Source organism: Varanus komodoensis, unplaced genomic scaffold (assembly GCF_004798865.1).
Source record: "Varanus komodoensis strain SLA01 unplaced genomic scaffold, ASM479886v1 scaffold43, whole genome shotgun sequence".
NCBI classification, from domain to species: domain Eukaryota; kingdom Metazoa; phylum Chordata; class Lepidosauria; order Squamata; family Varanidae; genus Varanus; species Varanus komodoensis.
In genome coordinates, this window is record NW_025335985.1 from 883,728 (window position 1) to 908,803 (window position 25,076).

At 42.6% G+C, this 25,076-nt stretch overlaps 1 protein-coding gene across 1 annotated transcript in view; it reads right to left on the minus strand.

Annotated features, from left to right (window-relative positions):
- Nucleotides 1-18,939, minus strand: part of PCGF3 (polycomb group ring finger 3) — a 30,942-nt gene extending 12,003 nt beyond the window's left edge. Inside the window, exons 1-7 of the mRNA XM_044443968.1 lie at nucleotides 17,166-18,939; nucleotides 15,043-15,211; nucleotides 13,173-13,290; nucleotides 11,842-11,938; nucleotides 10,355-10,410; nucleotides 9,066-9,176; nucleotides 6,110-6,198 (exon numbers count right to left, since the gene is read on the minus strand). Coding sequence (XP_044299903.1) covers nucleotides 6,110-6,198; nucleotides 9,066-9,176; nucleotides 10,355-10,410; nucleotides 11,842-11,938; nucleotides 13,173-13,290; nucleotides 15,043-15,045 — 474 coding nt within the window. The 5' untranslated portion in view covers nucleotides 15,046-15,211; nucleotides 17,166-18,939. The remainder of the gene's footprint in view (nucleotides 1-6,109; nucleotides 6,199-9,065; nucleotides 9,177-10,354; nucleotides 10,411-11,841; nucleotides 11,939-13,172; nucleotides 13,291-15,042; nucleotides 15,212-17,165) is intronic.
- Between the last annotated feature and the right edge of the window lie 6,137 nt (nucleotides 18,940-25,076).

Genomic DNA, 25,076 nt, shown 5'->3' on the forward strand with positions numbered 1-25,076 from the left:
TTTTGAATATACCTCTTCACCTCTTCTTCTCCAGGTATGACAAGCAGGCCCTTTGGCCTCTATGGAATGTTTCTGGCAACCAATTTTGTAAGCTACCAATCAGGTGTCAGAGAATCCACAGGGCCTGTGGCTAGAAAGCTGAGGCAGCAGGTGAGGCAGGACTCAACAGTCTTACTTCAGAAAGTAGGGCAGGGGGCCAAGATGTGCAGTCTGTATTCAAGAATTTCATGGGACACTCAACTGCCTCAAGCGCTCTCTTCCAGAGCACAGCCTTCAGTCAATTTTAGTGATTTCTCCTAGCCTATCTGGTAAATGCTTGGTAGTGACGACATTTTGACCTTCATGCAAGCAAAAAAGGTAAAGTGAATGGCCATCCATTGGCAGTAACTCACTGCCACACTCTGTGCATTTTCTAAAAGGTGTCATGAGTGAGCACAGAACATGCACAATTAGTTTATGGCTTTGATGGGAATTTTAGCTCAGATGACAAAGATGATGGGGTTGTGGGATGTCAGCAAGCAATAGTATCAGATCAAGGCTGGGGAACATCTGGGGAACAAGGAGGGGACTTGTTGGTTCAGGTGGGTGGAGGTTATAGCCAGCTACCCTGTGAGAACAGGGAGATAGCACAACAAGAGGTAGAGCTGACAATTGGGGCTGATGAGACCTCATATACCAATGAGAGAACAGGAGGAAGACTTGGGAACTGGGCAGGGTTTGGACTAGGAGTTGAGCAGTCTGTCAGATACAGTGGTCCCTCCCCTTGAAGAGGTGATGCTGGTTGCTAGGAGACAACACAGATAGGAGATTCAGTTGACAAAGAAGCAGGAGGAGTGCTGACAGGCAAGGTTTCACAGTACTCCGCCTCCAGAACGGCACAGGAGAAAAGGGTATAAGGGGGCTAGAGATTGAGAAGTGTTACAAAGGGATCAACACTTGGGTGAACTCAGAGGTGTGCAACAATAGAGATACGTGACAAAGTTTTGTGAAAAGAAACTCTGGAGCAGCATGCTTACTTAGGAGAAGGTCTGTGACTCACAATAAAACAAGCATTTGTAAAGACTATAACCCCACCCCCACAAATAAATCATATTACAAAGACAAAGACATAACAACAGCGGAATTAAGAATAAAACCTCCACTCAGAAAGCACAATAGCCTCATTAGACAAGAGTAGCTCTTCCTGAGGCATACAAATATGGAAGACCTGAGGCGCACCACTGGGCCCAGGGGACAGCTGACACCGCTCCCGCAGCCACTGCTGGACCATCCCGGGGCTGGAGGACGCTGCTGAGGAGGACACCACCATCTTGCCGGCCTGCGAGTTCCCCGCGTCTGTCCTTGCACCCCCCTCCCCACCGGCATCGGTGAGAGCAATGCCGGATTGGGGGTGGGGTGCGGGCGCCGGCTTAACTCGTTGGACGCGGCCTGGGGCGGGCAGCCGAAGGGTGCCGGCCCAAGGATGGTCGCCGCCATTTGTGGCCGTTCGTGGCCGTGCGGGGGCTGGGCTGGTGAGGGACTCTTTTGATGGGTGGAATTTTATATTGGGGGTAGACAGGGAGTTTTTATACTGTTTTAACGTTTTTATTGTATTTTAACTTGCTTTTATGGATTCATTCCTGGCCATGTCAACGGTTAGGTTACCTGGTGAGTGCGTGGGCGCCGCCATTGGGGTGGTGTTGGGCAAAGGTCGTTACAGCGGTGGGGGTTTAACGTGTCTGCATAGAAGAAGGAGGGACAGATGGCTGACACCTGTCCCTCCTTCTGGTTCTGCCCCCAGCCAGAGGGTTCCAGGTAGTCTTGTCAACCGCCCCCCAGGCCTGACGGTGCTGCTGCTTAATGCCAGGTCGGTCCACAACAAATTGTCCCTCATCCACGCCCCGATTGTGGATGAGGGGGCCGACCTGGCTTGCATAACAGAGACCTGGGTGGGAGGGGGGGGAATGTCGCCCTCTCTCAAATGTGCCCACCCGGGTATCTGGTTCAGCACCGTCCACGCCTGGGGGGGAGGGGAGGGGAGGGGAGGGGAGGGGGGATTGCTTTGATTTACCGAGCCTCCATCTCCCTCACGGGGCTTCCAGTCCCCTTGGGGACGGGGCTAGAGTGCCTCTACTTGGTGTTGGGCGACCGAGACAGACTGGGGATTCTGTTGGTGTACCGTGCAACCTTCTGCCCAACAGACTCCCTGCCTGAGCTGACTGAAATCGTCTCGAACCTGGTGTTGAGGACTCCCAGGATGTTGGTCCTGGGAGACTTCAATCTCCATGCCGAGACTGTTCTGACCGGGGCAGCTCAGGACTTCATGGCCTCCATGGTGGCCATGGGGCTGTCTCAACATGTCATTGGCCCGACTCATGAACGTGGACACACTCTGGACCTGGTTTTCTCGACGGGGCAGGAAGAGGGTGGTCTGAGGGTGAGGAATTTGTGTCTAACACCCCTGTCATGGTCAGATCACTTCTTCGTGAGGTTTGTGCTCGAGAGCAGCCTTTCCCTCTGTAAGGGTGCAGACCCGATTGTGTGGGTCTGCCCCCGGAGCTGGATGGATCCGGATGGATTCCTGAAGGCCCTGGGGGAGTTTCCGGCTGACAAGACAGGTGCTCCTGTCGAGGCTCTGGTCGAACTGTGGAACGGGGAGATGACCAGGCCTGTGGACACAATCGCTCCTAAGCGTCCTCTCCCACTGGGCAGAGCCCACTCTTCCCCTTGGAATACACCTGAACTGCAGGCAATGAAGCGGGTTGGGAGACTCTAGAGCGTAGGTGGAGGAAATCACGAGATGAATCTGACCGAACACACTTAAGAGCCCATTATCGGGCCTATCCTGTGGTGGTGAGGGCGGCGAAAAAGAAATTCTTCTCCGTTTCCAATGCCCCCTCACAATGCCGTTCGGCGGAGCTTTTTCAGGTGGTGCAAGGCCTGGTTCATCCTGGCCCTAAGAAAGATCCGGTACCACCCTCGAAGGCCCGCTGAGACCACTTTGCCAAGCATTTTAGGGAGAAAATCGCTCAGATTCGTCATGAGCGGGACTCCACTAGTGACCCAGAGGCTTCTGGGGAGATACCAATGTCGCCGTCTGGTCCAAAATTGATGGATGAGTTTCAGTTATTGCGGCCTGATGATGTGGACAAGGTGTTTGGACGAGTACATCCCACCACTTGCCTATTGGACCCTTGCCCATCTTGGCTAATTAACAATGCCAAGCACGGGACAGGGACCTGGATCCTGGAAGTAGTTAATGCCTCTCTAAGGGATGGCCGGGTACCTGCCCCTTTAAAGGAGGCGGTAGTCTGGCCAGTCCTGAAGAAGGTGCCCCTGGATCCAGAGATGGCCACTAATTATAGACCAGTGGCCAACATCCCGTTTTTGGGCAAGATGTTGGAGCGGGTGGTGGCGGGACAACTCCAAGCACTCTTGGATGAAACTGATTATCTGGACCCATTTTAGTCCGGCTTCAGACCCAGGTAAGGTACTGAATCTGCCTTGGTCGCCCTGTACGATGACCTGTGCAGGGAGAAAGACAGGGGGAGTGAGTCCCTGTTGGTTCTCCTGGACCTCTTAGTGGCTTTCGATACCATCGGCCATGGTATCCTTCTGGATAGGCTAGCGGGATTGGGGGTCAGAGGCACTGCCTTGCAGTGGTTCCGCTCCTATCACAATGGCCAATTCCAGAAGGTGATGCTGGGGCACTACGGCTCTGCGCCATGGCAGTTATGCCATGTAGTACCACAGGGATCCATTTTGTCCCCTTTACTATTTAACATCTACATGAAACCTCTGGGAGAGGTCATTAGGAGGTGTGGGCTGTGGAATCATCAGTACGCTGATGATACCCAGCTCTACCTCTTTTTTTCTACCAATCCAGGTGAAGCAGTGGCTGTACTGTACCGGTGCCTGGCCGAGGTAATGGGCTGGATGAGGGCCAATAAACTGAAGCTCAATCCAGGCAAGACAGAGGTCCTGTTGGTAGGCAAATCAGGCTTCGGGGAAGGGGACCTTGACCTTGTCCTGAATTGGGTTGCACTCCCTCTTAGGGACAAGGTCTGCAGCTTGGGAGTGCTCCTCGACCCAGAGCTTTCACTTGAAGCTCAGGTGACAGCGGTGGTGAGGAGTGCTTTCTTTCAGCTTCGGCTGATCCATCAGCTGCGTCCCTACCTGGAGAACAACTGCCTGGCGACACATGCATTGGTAACTTCCTGATTAGACTTCTGCAACGTGCTCTACGTGGGGCTGCCCTTGAAGATGGTTCGGATACTTCAATTGGTGCCAAAATAGAGCTGCCAGGCTGCTGACAGGCTGCTGACAGGGACTGGGTGTTATGTTCACATGACTCCAGTCCTCCTTCAGCTTCACTGGCTCCCCATTGAAGTCCGGGCCCAAATCAAGGTGTTGGTTATTACCTATAAAGCCCTTAACGGCTTGGGTCCTGGTTACCTAAAGGAGCGCTTACGTCCATACGTGCCTCCTGCTCCTTGAGATCAGCGGGAGAGGCCCTTCTCCGGGAACCCTCCGTGAATGATATTAGGAGGGTAAGTACCTGGAGGAGCTCTTTCTCTGTGGTGGCGCCCAATCTATGGAATGCGCTCCCCAGAGAGGTCCGCCTGGCACCGTCGTTATTTGTTTGTCGGCGCCAGGTCAAGACCTTTTTATTTAAACGTCATTTTAAGGGTTAGCTGATTTATTGATTTTATATCTTTGGCCAGGATGTCTCCAATTATATTGTTTTTATATGTTTAATATGTATTTATTTATTGTTGTGAGCCGCCCCGAGGCTTCGGCGAATGGGACGGCATAGAAGCTTATTAAATAAATAAATACTGGCCAGATACCTCATGGGACTGGCAGGAACCCCCTTGGGATTCACGCACACCAAATGCGGCAGAGGCTTTCCCGCCAATATTCCACAACTATAGAAGTTTCCTGAAATGAGGTACGGTGCAAGCACACAGCCAGTATGTACAATGCACCTAAAAAGATTTGGGCTTTCCTTTCACCAATCAAGTGGCAACGGAAACTATTGCAGCTTCTAACAAGGAGGGAATGTAATGGACAAAATAGCAGTATCTCTAAGTGGCTGCTGTTTCACAGCTGCTGAAGCCAGATAAGAGCAAATAGCAAGAACAATTGATACATACAAGAAAGGGTCCCAAAAGACACTGGTTTCCAAATCCAACCTTCTAGTCCAGAGCAAAGGTGCGGCACACAAACAGCGCTCTTACTTAGGACAAAGTGAGGAACCTTTCTTCCTCTCAAGGGCTACATTTCCTTAGGGGATAGTCAGTTGGAGGCTGCATGCCGGCAGTGGATGTGGCCAAAACCAGTGGTGGCCAGGACCAGACCCAAGAATGCACAAGGCAACCATCTTGTGGCTCAACCATTCTATTTTCCCTCCATCTGTTGCTCGGAGCAGTGGGCTTTTGGGGGAGGAAATATTTGTTCTTACCAGGCTGATTGCTTCCTGCAGGCTTTTAAGATAAGGCCAAGGACTGCAGGTTGACCATTCCTGACTTAAGGATATAAGATGCTTGATTTCAACAGGGATGTATGGCCTGGTGAACCACAAGCAATGATGCTTAGATCACGGAGAGTTTTATGTTCATACTAAGAGTGACACTTCCAGGTCATCATAACATCCAGGAAGCATAGCTTCTTTTAAACTTCAAGTTGAGTGCACGCTAGATGATAATTTTTAAGAGAGTTTCACTTTGAATACAGTGAATACAGCAGGATCCCCATACCTGCTAGCTCAGTTACTGCATTTGCAGTTAACTGCGGCTGCCCTTGGCAGAAAGAGAAGTCATAAAGTGCTTTCTGTAAGTGAAAAATTATTGTTTTAATAGGGAAAGAAAAGAATCATATGCTGAGGTAAGAACGATGAAAAAAGAACTGTACTGGCCATAGCATATATCATATAGTGGTTGCTTTTATCCACAGTTTCCATGGGGGGGAGGGGCTTGGAACCAATACACATGGATACAGGTGTCCTGTATCATCTCCAGCTACTCAAACAAGTGCCTCCTTTGACCATGTACAATGTTACCTCTGAGCTAGCTCACAAGCTACAAAAGACAAACATCTGTTTAGTTCAATGGTCACATTTAAATAGTACCTGTTCATCACTCCTGTGATAATCATTATCTTCTTCCTGTTTTTCTTCTGATGTTTCTTTGTTTGTACTCTCATCTGCTTTTGTTTCCCCTTATGGAAAAAAAACCAACACAGTTCATCTGTGATGAAATGAAAGACTAAAGATACAAATTTAGGTGCAAAATCAATGGCAATAAAAATCCATAGCCTTTTTGGAAAGAATCCTGCCTGCTACACAGAATTTATAATATATTCAAAATATGAATTGTGATTCAAGGTAAAATGTGACACATGCAATGTGCATTGTATATACTGATCTAGCCTCATATCCTTGGTCATTTGGAAACTTTAAAAAAAGATTGCCAAAAATCAATAGCTTTAGATAAAGCTCACCGTACCAGCAAGCACTTTCCTGGCAGCAAACACCAGATTTCTCCCCTTGACATGCATGTATGAATCTTTCTTGTTGCAAAACTCAGAATATTTCAAAAGATCAGGCTCAAGGCTACAGAACCCATAATTTCCACTTAGTCTGATTCACTTTGCCTCTGATTGAAATGCCTGTACAAATGAAACTTCGCTATACTAGAGACAGACAACTGGAGTCCAGGGGACAAGACAATGTTTCTGATCTCAAACACTCCCCACCCCTCAATGCCAGCACCGCACAACACACAGTTCCACACCTCACACAATTTCTCCTCAGCTGATACAGGCCAAGGCACTTTATCCTACATCTTCCCAGCAACCAAGGCTGTGCAGAGTTCTCTCCTTCTGCACCTATGTTACTTGTTCCTGTCAACAAACTAAGTTACAGGCAACAAAGAGTAAGCAACTGAGGAGCCTAACTAAGGGCTCTGCCAATGCCTTTGTGGCTGCTCATAGTGGGAATTAGAGCATTAACAAGCCCTAGTGAGAGAGCAAATCAGTGGGCAAAGCCAATATTGCTGGACCTTCAGCCCTTGTTCAGTTTAAGCTATAGTCTCAATTAAAAATCAGCCACCAACCGGGCTCTGTATTATGTTCCACTAGTTTAAGAATTAGATCCAATCTGAACATCATGTGGGATGAGCAAGTGGTACATGCAAGCCATTTCTGCTTTCAGTTAATAACTCAGCCAACACCCCAATTCCTGGGTTGTTGTATACATAAAAACTCAGAATTTCTGGTTTATTTAGGGGATAACACAGAATTAACCCATGGTTTGTTGTTGGGTAACAGGGCATTCCTTGGTTGTTAATTAAAAGTGAAATTAGCAAGCACTCTTCACTCATCCTCACACTTCCTGGGCTAAAAAACTTAGGAATTGCCTCTGTGACATGTGAGCCAGGTGGCTGTGTTTCCTAAAGTTCGAGTGCAGTACTCCTATTTTATTATGCTTATCAATTAAATGACATTTTAAATTTGAACAAAGAATATGAGCTCAATGAAGCCCTTCATGGGGCTAAATTTGGGGAATAGCATGTCCTCCTGCTATTCCCCAAAGTACTTGCAACACAGTATTATGCTTTGGAAGAATGTCCTGAAGTAGCACTCCACACATTCTATCCCAGACTCTGCACTGTTCTAAGCCATCCGGAGGACTTCAGCTATGAGGCAGTATAGAAATGAAGTAAACAATAATCATATTACAGGCACAGCTAATTCTAGGATTATGCCTTAAATTCACTTTCTAAAGTTCAATTAAATGACTCAGATTTAGCAGTAGAGGCAAAACACTTATTTGCACAGGCAGGAATAAAGCATGATCTTCTGTATAGCAAGTGGAATATAGCTAGCCAACTGTGCCCCATTGCTAGGAAGAATCCCCATTTACAGAATGTGTGGCACTGAACAACACCTTATGTCACATGCACCACAGGTATGCAGGACCAAACTGAAGGGATTGCCACTGGCATTAAAACACCAATGAACCAATGAGCACCAGTGCCAGCACTGATATTTAGAAGTAACTTGTGAGTCAGAAAGGCCTTGAACTGGATCCTACAAGCTGCTGCCTTCTTAATTTGTGCATCCAAAACTCTTGCCACAGTGGGTGACTTAAGTGCTAAAGCACTCGCTTTTGCTGCAGCAAAAAACCAAATACTGCTGAAACTTGTTCTGATGCAGCAGCTCATAGAACTGGGCTGTTAAAAGTCTAATATATTTTTATTTTAAAATAAAAGTTATCTAGCTTTTCCTCTCAAAGAAAAAAAAGGAACCACTCAAAGCAGCTAACAAATATAAAAACATAAAAACAATAATTAAAACACATTAACAAGCTAAAAGCAGCAGCAAACAAAAAAGAGAGCATCATTAAATGAAATTAAGCAACGACTGAGTTAAATGCTCATTTAAAAAGAAATGTCTTTACTTGCTGGAGCAACACAAATAAAAAGGAAAATAGTCCAACCACATGACAGAAGAAATTCTGCAGATGGAGAGGAAGCCCTCTCACATATTTCCACCAACTGTGCATCCAACGGCAACGGCACATGCAAAGCAGTAGGCACAGCAACAGCAGGGCTGCATTCCCAAGCAAGACCAATCAATTTGAGGCAGACCCACTAAGGCTCTAAAGACTCAAAAGTGGTTACTGATCTAGCCGTTTTAATCAATCTTAGAGTTACCCCACTTTTGTGGCTATTGAATGCCTTACATCCAGAAACCTATGTATGAGTACAAATTATGGGGACAGTTTGTACACTACATGAACAGCTAGGGAGGAAGACCTCTTGTGATGAGTGGCATGAATGTAACATCTTGCTAAGTACAGCCAGGAACCTCTGCACATCATAGCTTTCCAACCATGCCTGCAAGGCAAAAATATCGCATAGCGTCTCAGGCAACAGTGTAGGTTGTCTTTAGTCAACAGAACACGTAGTGATAAACATACTGTATCAAGCCATTCCAATGAGCAAGACACAAAGGGTAAACAACATCCTTCTGCAAACACAACAGTTCTTCTAAAAGACCAAACACATGCAGTGTCTATTTACCATTACGGTGGGAATCTAAATGTTGCTTGGCTGAGCACGTCTCCCCTTTGATGTCACCTGGTACTTCCATGCCCAATTTGTGGTAGAATTCCCTCTGCTTTCTCATTTCCGCTGTGTAACATTTTAAAACAGTATCTTTAGCTACGATCAGTTGACTTCATCAAGTCAAGTAAACAATTTACTCCCCTCAGTCTTTCAGAAAATGTACCAAGAGCACCCTCTAATGTTCACCAGGTTTTCTGAACCTAAATCATTATATAACAACTCAACAACTGTCAGTTTGAGGAACTTCTCAAGGAATATAGTGGTATTTTTGTACTTCAGGTTCAATTTTTTAAATAATCCAGTACTATTTTCTTTCTCATATACTTGTTCAATTGTCCTTTAGAATTAAGAGGGGGAAAACATGTTTTACAAAATTTGAAGTACAGTATTTTCTTCTCTGCATCTTTCATTTCTAATTAACTTTTCAGTCACAAGCAATTACAGTATTTACTATAAACACATATGATAAGTATTCACATTAAATAAACAGATAACTAAAAACTGGGGTTGCCTTATAGTAAATATAAGAAATTTGGAAGATGCTATTTAATTCTTGAATGCACTGGGAAATGTCAGAACTGTTCACAGCATGATAGTTGTTTAAAACATTTATTCCTGCAAATTTTAGGTAAGTGACAGAAATGAAGATAATATTTGGAAACTTTCTGAAAACACTTAATTGGGTCAGCATTCAGTGGTAATAGTTAAGAATGTCCTGCCAGTGGTCTCTGGGCCTCTTCAGTGGCAAACATCCCCATCTGACTTAATTTCTGACACTTACAGCAACACAGCTACAAAGAGGAGATACCCATGCTGTGATAACCTACCCTGCCTGTTCTGAAGTAACTTAAGGCCAAACTGCACATTATGTTGGTATTCCATGTTTGGCACTTCCCCCCTTATTTATTTTTCTGAGAATAGCTATGGGGAGAATTTCCCCCTCCACAGCTAAAGCTCTGCAGAGATAACCCGGACTTGGGACACAGGCCAGGGGGAAGTGATAGACCTGCCTTCCAATTGAAAATGGGATCCTCACAACTGCTTCCACATCGGGAACTTCAGATATGTGAGTTACAAGATAATGTGGAGTTGGGCCCTTATGCCAAAGCAACCAAGTAAAACCAATTGGTTACACGATCCACAATTTCTTGGAATTGTACGGAACTCAAACCATGCCTTCCAAACATCAGAATTTTTCAGACACTTGAAAAAAGTTATTTAAAAATAGTGCATTGTTAACTTACCTTCTTGAAGACCTGGAACAAGTTTGTAAACAATATCTTGCATTGTTCTGTCATGACTGGCAATAATTAAAAAATATATGTTAATGTAAGTTCTACCAGGAGCAGTGGCTTGCTATTTCTGAACAGGAATGATCAGATGAGCACTAAAACTTCATCCCTTCCCCTCAGGGCACATGTGACAGTGTAGCTAAAAAACAAAATATGGGTGACTCCTTATACAGTGATACCTTGGCTCACGAAATCAGGTCACAAACAGAAATTTCATTAAAACTTTGTCGCAGGTCGCAAACTCTGCATTGGGTGACGATCGTGGGTGTGCTGGGGGGGGGGGAGACGGGCATGATCGCGGTCGTGCTGGGGAGGGAGATGGCCGCGATCGTGCTGGGGGGAGATGGCCATGAATGCACCCCTGTGTTCCCTGCCTGAGTGCACCCATGCCTGCCTCCCCCCCAGCGTGCCTGCGTCTGCACCCATCTCCCCCCCGCCCCAGTGCACCCGCGATTGTGCCCATCTCCCGCCGTACGATGGCTGGGTGGAGGGGAGATGGCCACAATCTTTGTTGTTCTTTGTCAGTTTACACTGACCCTTATGGGGAAATTTGACTTTGCTCATGACCAATTTGGGTCACAACCAGAGTCCTGGAACGGATTAAGTTCGTGAGCCAAATTACCAATGTATTAGGGCATCCAACTTTTCACACCTCAAGGGCCAGATGAAGACTTCAACATGGAACCCGGAGACCACACAATGAATTACATGTCCATATCATAAATTCCCATATCATTATTTAAAGTGTTTACAACACATTTATTGAATTAAATATACACAAATAATTTAAGTATTTAAAAAGGAAATGAGGAAGAAAACCAGTATGAGGTCTCAGAGCAGGCTAACTCTAATTGAATGAAAAAGAACACTGTGATGCCTGCAGAGATCACAAGCAGTTCCCTCTGCAATCACAGCCCAAGCATAATGACCATTCCTCTGGGGTGATCTATCCCTTCCTTCCCTGTTTCTACTGCCCAGAAACCCTCCCATATGACCCTCCCCACGCCCCCCTTCCTTCTTGGAATTGGCATGCTGAGCCTCTTGTACTTGAGCTGACAAACTCTTCCCAGCATGCCCCCACCTGTCAGTAGGAGCAGCATGGGGCAAGCCACAGAGAACTCTCAAGACGCCTCAGGTAGAGATGCGGCTGGGCCAGTGGCCTCAGGAGAGCTCATCCCAGCATGCCCATGCCATCACTGGCATCTGAACTGGAGGGAGTAGGAGGGGGGGAGTCTAAGCAGTAAGAAGGCTGCAGAACAAGGTCTCAGAGGCGCATGTGGCCCACAGGTTGCATGTTGGACCACCCCACCCTATATTGCTCATTGTGCTAAACTACCTAGTAATAAAAAATCAAATTATGTGCATGCATTTCTGAATCTACCTGTGGTTTTGAAAGGCACAACCTATAGATCTCTGCTCATTAGCTTTAACATACTTACCCAATATATTGTAGTGGATGGCTCTGGTGTATAACTATCCTGCATGTGGGACAGGTATTATTTTCCTCGAGATACTTTACCAAGCAACTCCTGCAGACTGTTTACAGAAATACTTACAGTTAAGATTCCAGGAATGCAAGCAAAGGTTTCTTAAGCGAACCATACACTTTAACATTCAGTTATATGCAACACTGCTTTGCCAGTACAACAAAGTGAATTGGAATGTATTATGTGTTTCAGTTTGTATTCAACTTCCAGATTTAACAAGTATAATAGTACCTGCCTAAAAAAGCATTCTAATCTAACAAAAGTTTTCTACTAATTTTCAACACTTCCATCCTCTTCAGAGGGTAAATCATTTATCTAGTGCACTGGAACAAAGGAGCTGAAGAAAACCAATATAAAAAGTTAGGAAATTAAAGAGAGAAGGTGGTTTCACTAAAGATTTAGTGTACACTTTGATTTGGATTCTAAAGTGATAAAAGATAGGGTCATTTACTCATTTTCAGGTAATTTCAACATAATTACTAAATTAATAAAACACTGTTTTCTGTTTAAGGAACAACAAAACTATTTTACATCTCTATACATAGTTAATCTTATTTGTAAACAATATCCCATCATATCTGTTGGATAACTGAAGGTCCTTCAGTGATCAAGTTATCATTTTCCTGTGCCTACAATTCAGTCCTTCCATACAATGGGTTGGAACATTTGACAATACTGAAGCCTGGTTAAACAGCACCATCTACATCCCTCTGGACACTCTGAAGCTTTTAGCAAATATAAGCCCAGCTCAAAATCACATTACTAGCTTGGCTTGCAGGATCAGTGGGGAAAAGAAGCCATGCCCCACATAAAACACTTGAACATTACATAATTTGACTAATTTTCCTTGCAGCATGTCATCTGCTATGTTGTCTGAACCTGGCAGAATAAGCAATGGGGGTGGCTTCTAACTCATTCCAGAACTCATGGCTTGTAGGGTTCTGGGGTTGTTTAGAAGCCACTCCTGCCATGCATGGGCAGAAACCCAAGATTTGGCTTGGTCAGATGTTGTTATACGACCAGGAGAAGGGCAAGTGCAAGTGTCACAAGGATGTATCCAAGGCACACACTTTTCTTAGAACAGGTTAAGCTCTGCATGAGCCCCAGTTTGAAATGAGGGATTCTCTTAAGATAGATTTACTCAAAACTCAGCCTTGCCCCCCCTCCATTTTTTTGATGCTACACCTTCAATTTTACATCAAATCAAACAGAACTTCACTGTAGTGGTAGGGGGGTTATAGTAATAATAGAACTTCATTATACATGGTTATTTTCATACTCACAGGTATGCAAACATTCTGTTACAGTGGTAGCATCAATAAGATAACCACTGCAAAGACGGCAGGTTATGTGGGCATTGATATCCCAAAGCTTAATCTTTCTCGTCAGCATCTTTGGTGTCTGTAAGAAAACCAGGGTAGTCAATACATTTAAGTGGGATCTGCTAAGTTAAATATTTGACATTCATTACAATCTTGTAAAACATGAGGTTTTACAAAGTATGTTTCTTCCTAACCAAATACTAATTGATAGGAGAAGCCTGGTTTAAGAACAGTGAAAATGTATGACCACTAATCTAATTCCGAAGTCAAATTTTATATTTAATATTCTGGATTTCATTCTGCAATACTTTGTTGCAGCTATACAATCATATCTAATTGAGTTCCACTTCTCAGAAACAGGAAGCAAAATGAATGAATTGTAACCACTTCAGACTGAAAGGGGGTGGAGATAAAAGATAGCACTTTCCCAGGGCTATAATTTTTTGCAGTACATTTTCTATTTCTAAAAATGCACTGTTTCATCAAATGAATTAGTAATATAATGATTGGCTTTGGATTACATAGCAACACATCATGGGTAACTAGCCACAGCAGATTGCTGTGTCCTCTGAATTCAGACACTTCCCATGGAGTGCCTCATTGTTGGGCACCAAGCACCCTGTCATACCATGGCTTGTTCTAGGGGGTGCTGAACCCACAAAGGTCGCTGTGTCATCCAAACCCATCAGAACAATTTCATTGTGGGTTACAGGAATCAACTAGCAAGCCATTCAACAAAACTGACTTGCTGTTCTTCACAATCTTGCCTGCGTCATCAACGGCAACAGTCCCTTCAGCTCTGTTGTGACTATTGCTGATTCACTCCTTTTCTCCCAGTCTCAGAAATACGCATTTATATCTTGATTAAGCTTTCTGTCAGTCCTTCACGGTTGCACAAGTGTGTTTCTACACCTTCCCAATACATGTAATACAAATTTTCCCTCCATTTACTTCTCAGCCTTGAAATCAGCATAAGTTTCCTTATTAAAAATGCATACATTTCCAGAGAGTTTAAAAAAAAAAAACCCCTTACAAGTGGCAGAATATGATGGATCAAATGGGGCACCCCCTTCAAAGTGTCTCCATTCACTCATTCCTGTTCAAACACCTTTTCAGGGTTTTCTGGACACCTCTCATGGCATCACAGTAAGTTCCAAAAAGGAGCTTAGAAAAAAGGAGGTGGCCTTAAGATCTCCCCTTTCTGGATTAGCTGGAGAAGTGTCAAAAACGTAGAGGGCACTGAAAAGGGTCAGTTCAGCACTAGAATTCAAGAGGGTTACACTGCTAAGGGGAAGATCATAAGTCAATTCACTTTTGGTGCACCTACTCCACTTTTTCCCCTATACTGGTATTTTCCAATTGACAGTTAAGCAACTGACAGCTGTCAATTGTTCACTATTTATCCTATCTGGGTTTTGCCTCATCATTGGAGAAACCCCACAGATGGAACTTATGAGGAACTGACTGCCACCCACTGTTACTCCACTGGAGCTCCTTATGCTGCCCAAATCTATTCTGCAAGATTGAGAAACTCTGCAGAACAATGTGAGCTGAGACACTGGGGAAAATAACTTTCCCTCCTTTCCAGCAGTGGGTGTACTCTGAGTGGAGTTCCACTGGGGAGATGCAGTAACAGATAGAGGCAAACTCTGGATGCAACCCTCCCAAACACAAATTTCATGAAAGCAGAGTTTTTGACATCATAAAACTTATGAAGTATACCTGAAGCAGGATAAAAACACCTGCTTACATTTTCTCACTGGGAAAATTTGCACTAGCAGAAAAAGAATGCAGTGTTAAATAATTAAAACAGGAGGGAATACTTTTTTACCATCTGTTGCAGTGGGCTCCTACACGGCAGGTGTCAACAAATTAAGATGCTTTTCAGTAAGAACTGCTGAGACTCTTTGGCTCAGAAAACACTATAATTAATTTTTATTCTGGAACACATGTCATAATTTGATTGCAGTAAGATATTCAATGTATTTTTGCCCTCAGACCTGGGTATGTAAAAAAAGTAGAATTACTTTTAAGATAATTCTTCATTGACCATATTCTTTACTTGCTGCTGAAGATGTATGTAATTATACAAAGGCAAGTAGTGGAAGCCAAACTCAAGAACAAAGTTTCTCGAGTGAAAAATGCTAATTGTAAAAAATTTCAATTCATAACAATTTATTCTCCCCGCCACCAAAAAGAGGCTTTCTGTGAATTACTGTTAATTGTTAAAAATTAATCATACCAAAGTGTTTATGTTCAGTTCAGCCACAAACCCATCAACCCAAATCACTAAGGCCAATAGACCAATGTGCACTCACTTATATGATGGGTGTGGTAAGCACAGCAGTTACCACTGTCCATCATGTTTTCCCTGTGCTGCTGAAGTCACCAAGAGGAGAAAGACATCTCCAGGTAAGGAGAGGTCCCTCCCATGTTTCTATGTGACAACAGATGCCTAGAGGTAAAGCTGCACAAGTTTATCTAATCCTCGAAACACAAAGCAGCACCTTATCAAATGTATGAAAACAGGAAATTTAGATGCTACAGAGGAAACTGCACTTTGAACTCGTATCAATAGTTGCAAGTAATGCCAAAACCAGAGCTGTAGTCTTCACAAGTTCTACGCAGGGTGATTCCAGCACAGAATATGACAACTATTGCAGGATTTGCTAAACATGAGAGCACGAGAACTGTCACATGGCCACCATGTGCATGCATGTAAGTGTCATTTTCAGCTTAATGAACATTTGTGAGGGAATTCAGAAATCTCAACAGAAGAATGACATTGGGAGTTTGGGAGAGGAGTTAAACTCTTGCTCCCCATGCTGCTTTCTCAATTACTATCATGCCCCACCCCCTTATTTATTTGTTATTTTTATTTTTAGATTATTTATTTGCTGGATTAGCCCAAAGGCCCTCTAAGCAGATTACAATCCATAAAACATATAATAACATTAAAAACAGAAATTTAAAGTACAATATACAAACAACAACAAAACAAAACAGTGCACAGCTGAAGGCACATAATTTCAAACTATTCATATTAACAGCAGCTAAAAAATGTCTATATAAAATCAATTACTAAAATGCCTACAGAATAAAATTGTTTTCTCTGGGTGCAAAAAAGATTGTAGCAAAGGTGCTGGGCGAACTGTTTCTGGGAGACTGTCCCACAAGTGGGGTGCAACTACTGAGAAGGTCCCTCTTCTGTTAACCATCCTGCTTAGCTCCTTGCAGGATGGCTCTTTCAGAAGGGCCTCCGAAACAGGGGCAGGTAGGCAGTCCTTCAGATACCCTTGGTCTGTGGGAGGACGCTTTTGCTAGGATACTGAAAAACATGAAACCAACCAGATCCCCTCTCCAGCAGCCACACTAAAGAACACGAAGATCTGATAGCTGCTTTCCCATTGCCACATGTAGTTTGGTTCCAAGCTACATCAGGCTCGTCTGTTTCTTGAAAGAACCATTATGTGGCTCCCTTGGCAGGGAAACTTATGTTTCTAAAAATGTACCTTGTTAGGAGGAGCAGTGCTCTACTTCACTTAGCTCCTGGCCCTTATCCCTAGGGACAGCTGGCAATCTCTGCTCCTATAAGTATATCCCACATTTTCACACTCCCCCTCTGCTGCATTATAAGACTAAATATAAATAAATCTAGCAAAACTTCCATCAGTTCAGACAAAAAACAAATATCATTTATTCAAAGCTTCCCACAAGCCAGCCAGCAACAATAACTTTATAAATTTGTGTTGCATGCAATAGTTGGCCAGAGTACGATTGCCAAAGTACTCTTTCTGAAATACTGTAATAAAAGCTGCTTTGCTTGTACACTAAATTGTGATCTTCAGGAACCTCATAGGAGCCTGTAGGCCATATGCTAGTTTGGCAAATCCCAAACTTCAGCCACAAGAAATATGAAATACTGGAAAGATTACTTGCAAACTGAGCACCTACCCAGAGCAGTTGGCTGCATACTCCATTTGTATATGATTCACTGCGCTGATCGTGCCTCCTTTCAATCTGCTTCCACTGAGGGGGTCTCTGTACTGATGCAATTGGATCATTCACTCATTCCCAAAATAGGTACTCAGCAGTACTAGCTACCCTCAGGAGATCACACACCCAGAACAGTGACTCACACAGAGAATCAAAGGGTAGACGACTCTTGTGAGTGAACATGTCTCATTTTTACACAATCTAAAAACCTTTCTGGTATAAGATTAAATCCACAAGTTTCATTTGGGGAAGGGAAAAAGTATGCTCCAGGTACAAGAAATTTGGGGAGTATGTATAAGGGATTATTTGTTGTCCAGTCATGTCTTCATGTCTGCATTTACTCTGAAACTATCACTCTGCTCTTCTGAACAATTCAAAGATGGATGGCATTAAGATTCTGCTGAATACAATCATAACAGAACTTGCTGTCTGGCATACAAGAAGGTACACAGGGCTACAAAATTGCAATGAAAAGGCAATGCAACTCCACTTCAGTTCTCCACAGGGGCTGGGCTGGACTTAACCAGAAGGAAAAAAAGAGACAAGGGAAAATTAGCATAGTATGAGCAATGACCCTTGTGCAGTGCAGCAGGGTAACAAACCTACCCTAAGTGCACTTTAGACTGCAGAATTTGCACTGAAGTGGAGCTACTAACCATCCTCCTATAATATTGCTGTGTTCTGTTACCTGCATGGTAACAGAACACAGCAAGTGACTGAAAGTGAAATTTCAGTCACTTTCCACTTAATGTGTTCTTTCTGGAAACCAAAGCACACCTGGGACATAAAAGATCCCAGTAACGTATTGATTTTGTCACTGGAGTATATTTATGCTCCAAACATAAGCAACAAGCCAGGGTGAAAAAAATGCCCTAAGGGGTTTTCCAAAGAAAACTGGTATTGGAGAGCAGGCTGACATACTTGGGGGGTCAAACTGGTTGGCACAAGCAACAGATTGCATTCTAGGGAACATTACCACTGCAGAGAGAAATTTCTGAGATTAGAAAGATATCCCTATGACCAAAAAGTTACTTTTTTGTACTAAAGTTTAACTAAAATTTTATCTTCACAGTTTACAATACTTTTCTAAGTTTCTGGGAATTTAAAACATGCTTCTTATGACACCACAGAAACATTTGAGATTGAAATGTTGGGAAATGACTCCAAAGCATATGTATGCCTTTTAGTGTTGGTAAATGAGAGCTTGTTAGCCCAATGAGCTCTTTACATTACAGACCATTCAATAGTCAGGGGGGATGTTCATGATGCCCCAAATGGAAATAATTGCGAACAAAAAAAATTTGCTTTTCTATAAATTGATTTAATATTTCTTCCTAATCATCTATATTCTTTTTGGATTTTTTCTTCAAATGGATTTTCTACATATGGACAATTCCAAAACAGTTATCTCTTTCTCCATGAGCTTCTACACAACTGCCATGTTATAACATTGGAAGCTAATACAATGCCAGTTTATACTGGCATTATTATACTAATTATGTATTATATTAGTTATATCTTGTGAACTTGCAAAAATCAATGTTTTTGTGAATAATAAAACTACTGTCATAGCCTCTGTCTATGGGAAATAGTCTTTTAAAATTGTGTCAAAATTTCCAAAAATATTCATTTCAATTAAGTTGTATTTAAAGAGCTTTTCTGTTCCCAATCTGTTTCCTCTATTTGAAACCAGATGTAGGATTCCATCAGAGATCTCTTCTCAAACCTGGTAGCACATACAGTCAAACAGAAGTATTATTTTGCTATGAAGCATACCTCTTAAAGCTGCATTTCTTTTCAAAGTCTGCCATCCAGAGACCTGAAAAGACAGAAAATTAACAGTTAACTGGAGTAAATCTCAGTCAATTCAGCAATTTAGATAAATATATTAATGCATGGGTGAGATAGGGGTGTATGTGTGTGTGTATAAATACAAATACAAATACATATACACACACACACAAATACTTTCCAGAAGCCAGAGAAGAAAAGTTGGGCATATGTAGAAAACACAGATACTCTGAAAGCAAGTTTAGGTGTCATTCTTCCCTGCCACCACAAGGTGACAGGACTGCAAAGCCTTTCAATATTTTTTCCACTACACTTCTTTCACCATAAAATGAAGCTGAGCTAGCCATGCAATCAAAAGGAGGACTATTTTGCCTTGTAAAATGGGTCACTAAATTAACTTTTTGCAAGATCCAGGCAATTCAATCCCTTCCAAGAACGCAAGTCTCAGTTCCTCTGAATTCAGTGGTTCTAACAGTCTCTAAGTACCTAACTTAGACCCACTGGATCAATCATGAATGGGAGATCTCCACCTACGGATCATCATTTCTTCCTCATGTTTCTTCCAACTTGCAAACTCCACACCTGGCCGTTCTCTCATTGTATACATTCTGCCATTGAACACCACCCCAAAATGCATTAAATGTCATGAATAAGGTTCAACTTTATTCTACTGTTACAAACACAGAGATACAGGATTCCTAACATAATGATTTTCCCACTTATTTTCCAACCAGAAAATGAAAAAGCTTTAAAAATTATTGCATTAATGACCACAAAGGAGTACCACTGTAAGAGATGGCAAAGTTATCCAAAAGACTGCTTAACTGTGTGTCTAACTGCATCCTGAGGTCTAGTGAACCACTATTATTACAGCCACACCAAATACCAGCAGACAACCTTTTAGAACATCCTCCAAGCAAAATGTGAATGATCCCTTCAGATTTAAATTGCCCCCTTAAATTAGAAAAAACTCATTAATCTTCAAGGTTAACCACTTGAAATCTTCCAGTGAGTAGTGCATCCTTTTAGCTGCAGCAGCTCTAGATGTGTTTTCTTGGGACAGAGGAGTACAGTATTAATGGAGTCTTTAACCATCACTTCAACCCACAAAAAGGCATTGCTTATCTGCTTCCATACAAAGCTGTTTTTTATATCTTTGTATGTGTCACTGTACACTTCGATGTACTTCTAAGCCAAGGGTCCTCAAACTTTTTCAACAGGGGGCTGCAAGGCAATCAAACCGGTCAGTCCTAGAGGAGATCAACCCTGACTGCTCTTTAGAAGGCCAGATACTGAAGATGAAACTCAAATACTCTGGCCACCTAATGAGAAGGAAGGACTCCCTGGAGAAGAGCCTAATGCTGGGAACAATAGATGGCAAAAGAAGAAGGGGACGGCAGAGGATGAGGTGGCTAGATGAAGTCACTGGAGCAGTCGACGTGAGCTTAAGTGGACTCCAGGAAATGGTGGAGGACAGGAAGGCCTGGAGGAATGTTGTCCATGGAGTTGCAATGGATCAGACGCAACTTCACAACTAACAACAACAAACATGTGAAAAGTTCTACCCTAAAGGAAATGAGGATGGAGGTAATCATAGTGATGAAAAAACTATAGAAAATGGCATATGTATTAAGGAATGAAGCACCTTCTTTGTAAAAAAAAAAAAAAAAAAACAGACTAAAACCAAGTGCAGCTCTTTACTTATGCATGTTGGTTCTCTCCCTCACCCCCATATACACGCCTGTGTTAATGATATACATCAGTTTAATATAAAAAATGAGAAGGTTCTATGATTGAAGAGACAACCACAAGTGACAAGTCGAAGCATCATTCATTTAAACACACTCATCATTACATAATCATGTGCTATTTCTTTCACCTACTCCCCTGCTTCATTTAGTGAACAGATGGTGCCAAGGGAATGAATCAGAGCTGTCTACTTAATGAAGTTGTATGTTGAAACCCAGTCTCATTTGCTACTAAGCCGGCAAAGTGGACACATGAATGAGAGGGGAGAAACATGGAAGTGCACGCCTGCCTTCCCCACAGACTTCCCCATGTCACCCTAGGCAAGTCACTGAAGTTAATCAAGCTGCTAGTTTCAACCTACACCAGTTACTTTAGAGGGAGAGAAAAAACAAACCAATGTGCAACAATGGAACATAATCACAGTAGCTTTGAATCTTTAATTGTTTAAGACATCATCCTTCATCACCAAAAAGACAGAGAGCAAACACTTTTAATGAGATAATCCAAACTCTTAATTCTAGAAAAATGGGACTATCAACTTTTGAGAGAAATTGATATCAAGTTCATCTTAAAACATACAGATATTGTTACAGAACTATAGGAGACTTATATTACCTCCATCTTAATGAATGAAAAGGTTTAATAGAAGTGCTAGGCATGTGAAAAGCTTTTGCAGAATGGGTTGCATATGACTCTGGAGCTCATTTAGAAAGCCTTGAATCACTGCATCCTCTGCTACCATCCCATACAGCAGTAGCACAGCTTTAATCCATCCTAATGACTGTTAGTGTTAATACCGTGCTCACAGAATCAGGTACTCAAATTAAGAGACCTTTAAGTAAGAAACCTGACCATGTGGAGCATTTAGTGCCAATCATGCATTCTACATCCATTAATCAGCTCCTATATGTGTATATTGCAGTTCAGGCCAGATTGAACTACATACTGGTCTTGTTGCAAATGCAGAATTCTTTCTTCAGCAATTTGTTCCCAACAAGCTTCAAAAGGCAGCAGTGGGTCTGGAGGATATGAGAGATTTTTGCTGAAGAATCAGACTTGGCCTGACCCAGGTTTGGGCCACCTGCAGCCCTCCAGATGTTTCAGCCTGCAACACCCATGACCACCACTGACTATACTAGCTAGTGCTGATTTATGATGGTGGTGCTGGTGATTTAATTTCTATACCACCACATAGCTAAAGCTCTCCAGGCAGTTCATAACAATGTACAATGTTGTATAAAATAAAAAATGCAGTACAAAAACCATTAAATCATTAAATTGTATTTAAAAGGCAATAAAAAGTAAAAAAATACAGTAAAAGACCAAGCAAGGAAGAACTATCAGGATAATCTTCTTAGGCCCCTGGATAGCCAAAACCTTTACAGGTCTCTGTCTAGAGGGCTGTCTTGACCTGACATTGAAAATATTTATTTAAATATTTAAAACATTTTTACACTGTATGAAATGAGCCTTAACAGCTCTTGGGACTGTTTACAATTTTAAAAAACAGCAAATATAATAACAATAAATAGCACATTATAACGGCATTACATTATTTATTTAATTCCACTTCTATGCCATCCCATAACCCAAAGGTTATTTGGGCAGCTTACAATACGAGAACATAAAAACATACATTAATTACAGTAAAACAGTTATCATATAAAACAATAATAAAGCACCTCATGAAATATACTCACACACACCAGTAAACACAACCAACAAATTAACCAAAACAATCAACAATCACAATAAAGAAAGATAATAAAGCTAAATATTTAAAATGAACAACAAATCAAATAAATCAATAGCCAATAAAACCAAATAATCCCAGATAATCCACAGTGCCTTCATAAAATTAGGAAAAAAATAAAATTCAACACTTAAACTAGCTGGAAAATACAAAGGTCTTAGCCTGGCACCGAACAGCCAAAATAGCTGGTATCAAGCACACCTCTCTTAGCAGCTGATTTCATAAATGAGATGCCACTGCCAAAATGGCCCTTCTCCTAGTTGGCCACCTTCCTTATATCCTTCAGTGGTGGCTCTCAGAGAAGGACCTCCAACAATGGTCTTAGGGTCCATGCAGCTGTATATGGAAGGAGATATTCCATCAGATATCCAGGTCCTAAACCACTTAGGAGTAGCTCTATTTTGAACCAACTACAACTTCTGGACCGTTTTCAAAGGCAGCCCCAGGTACAGGGCACTACAGTAGTCCAAATGAGAGGTTATCAGGGCATGGATCACTGATGCCAAGTACTGCAAAAAGATGGCAAATTTAGCACCAAACGGGCCTCAGCAGGGAGGTTGTTCCAAAGTTGGGGAGCCTCCACAGAAAAGGCCCTCCCCCTTGTTGCTACTATATGATCCTCCCATGGAATTGCCATTTGGAGGAAGGTGTAGATTAAAACATCTGGAGGTCCACAAGCTGCCCACCCCTGCCTTGAACACATCATTTCAATAGGAAAGACTGAGCTTAGGAGAACATCTACCTGGTCATGTTCTAGAACAGATGTGATATCCTGCCTCTTGTACATCCCAGGTTCTTCCCCATCCCACCTATTTTGCTTTTCTATCAAGAAATCTTCATTTCCAAGATGACTGGACATCAATGTGGTAGAAGTACATAAGAAAGCCAGCTTATACTTCTATGCCCAAAGCAACTATAATCCTTGCACTGCATTATGAAAGCTATTGAAAGGCACAACTCAATTTTTCTAAAGTTACCAAGTCTATTTTTGAAACGTAAAGAAATTTTACTACTCTAAAAAAAGACTCACTACACTACAAAAATCTTCCCCAAAGGGTAATGAACACAAAATATGAACTACACAAGCTATCAAAAAACAAAAACAAAAAGTAAGCACAATAGCAAAAATGCTAGAGGGAATTTAAACAAGGGGGAGAAAGCTTGGTAAAACATGGCCTTAAAGCATTTCTGAACTCCAGGGGACCTACTTGGAATGTGGGGATTGGGGGGGGGGGAGCTCTGCCTATGAGTCAAAGCGGAATTGCACCAATCCCAAAGACCTTAACAATGGATCTATATTACACACACAAAAGCAGGTTCTCTACTACTGAAAGCCCTTGTAAGAACATTAAAAGCCATTGCAATTGTCTTGAAATAAACCTGAACTTCACCAGCAAATACTATGAGGAAGAGCAAGAAATATATTACACCCTAGAGCTCAGCATCACTAACATCCCATCGTGCTTTGAATCAACTGTTTATTCATGGGAAATGCAAGTAAAAAAATTGACCTATCTCACCGTTATAAGGCCACAGATTGCAAACTTAGTGTGGATGGCCACTACAATCTGAATGCATGAACAATTCAAAAACTCTTCTAATTAAATACCTTTCACTGTCAATTGCCATCATTTTTTCTTTTCCAAGATCCATCTTATGACACATGGCTTCTGGGCTTGATGGAGACAGCCAAGGGTGGATCAGTTTTAGCTTAGGAGGGAGTTCTGGCATCTGACACACCATATGCCAGCATGGTAGAGAGTAAAGTGTTACATCTGACCTGGCTCAACATGCAACTAACTGCACAATGTTGGCTCTTGCCCTATCACTATCTCCCAGTCTTAATTACGCTGCAGGTTTTTTGAGAGGTTACAGTTAGGTAAACCTCATGATCGTCATCTTGGGATGCTTGAGGAAGGCAGCATACAAATACAATGTATTATCTAAGCAACAGGAGTTCATGTGTAAATTTTAATCTGTGTACCAGGTAAGCATTTCAGAGTTGGGAGGATCCAATCCCATGCATACTTTTCTGGAATTAAACACTGAAGTGTGTGAGCTCCTGACTGCCAGCTGTGGGAGTGGTCCCACTCACTTTGGGCTGTGTAACCAAAAATCATAAAATCAGTGTGGCCCTCAGGCTGAAAAATGTTCCTTACCCCTCCAGTAAAGGAAATGCGACTTTACGGGAACCCCTGAGGTGTATGGCATGCTGCAAAACCAGAAAAGGGAAACAAAGGCCTTTAAGTATTCACCCCATCACTTAATAAGGTAGGGCAGCCAAGAACTAGTACAGTCCTGGATTACTGGTGCAAGGAAAGAGAAATCTTTCACGGTTGCAGAGATAGTGTTGTCAGTAATTATAGGTTAACTACCATTTTAGAGTAACAGTGTGAGCAGGATGTCCACAACAGTTATGACAGCCCCAAACTTTTTTTAAGCAAAAGACGGGATTACTGCTCACCATGGTGTGAGAGATACAACTTTTCATTATCAACTGTTTACTCTGGCTGGCTGTGACTTTTTGGTCTTTCAGAGACTTGATCTCTTTTTCCACTGACAGGTTGCTGCCTTTC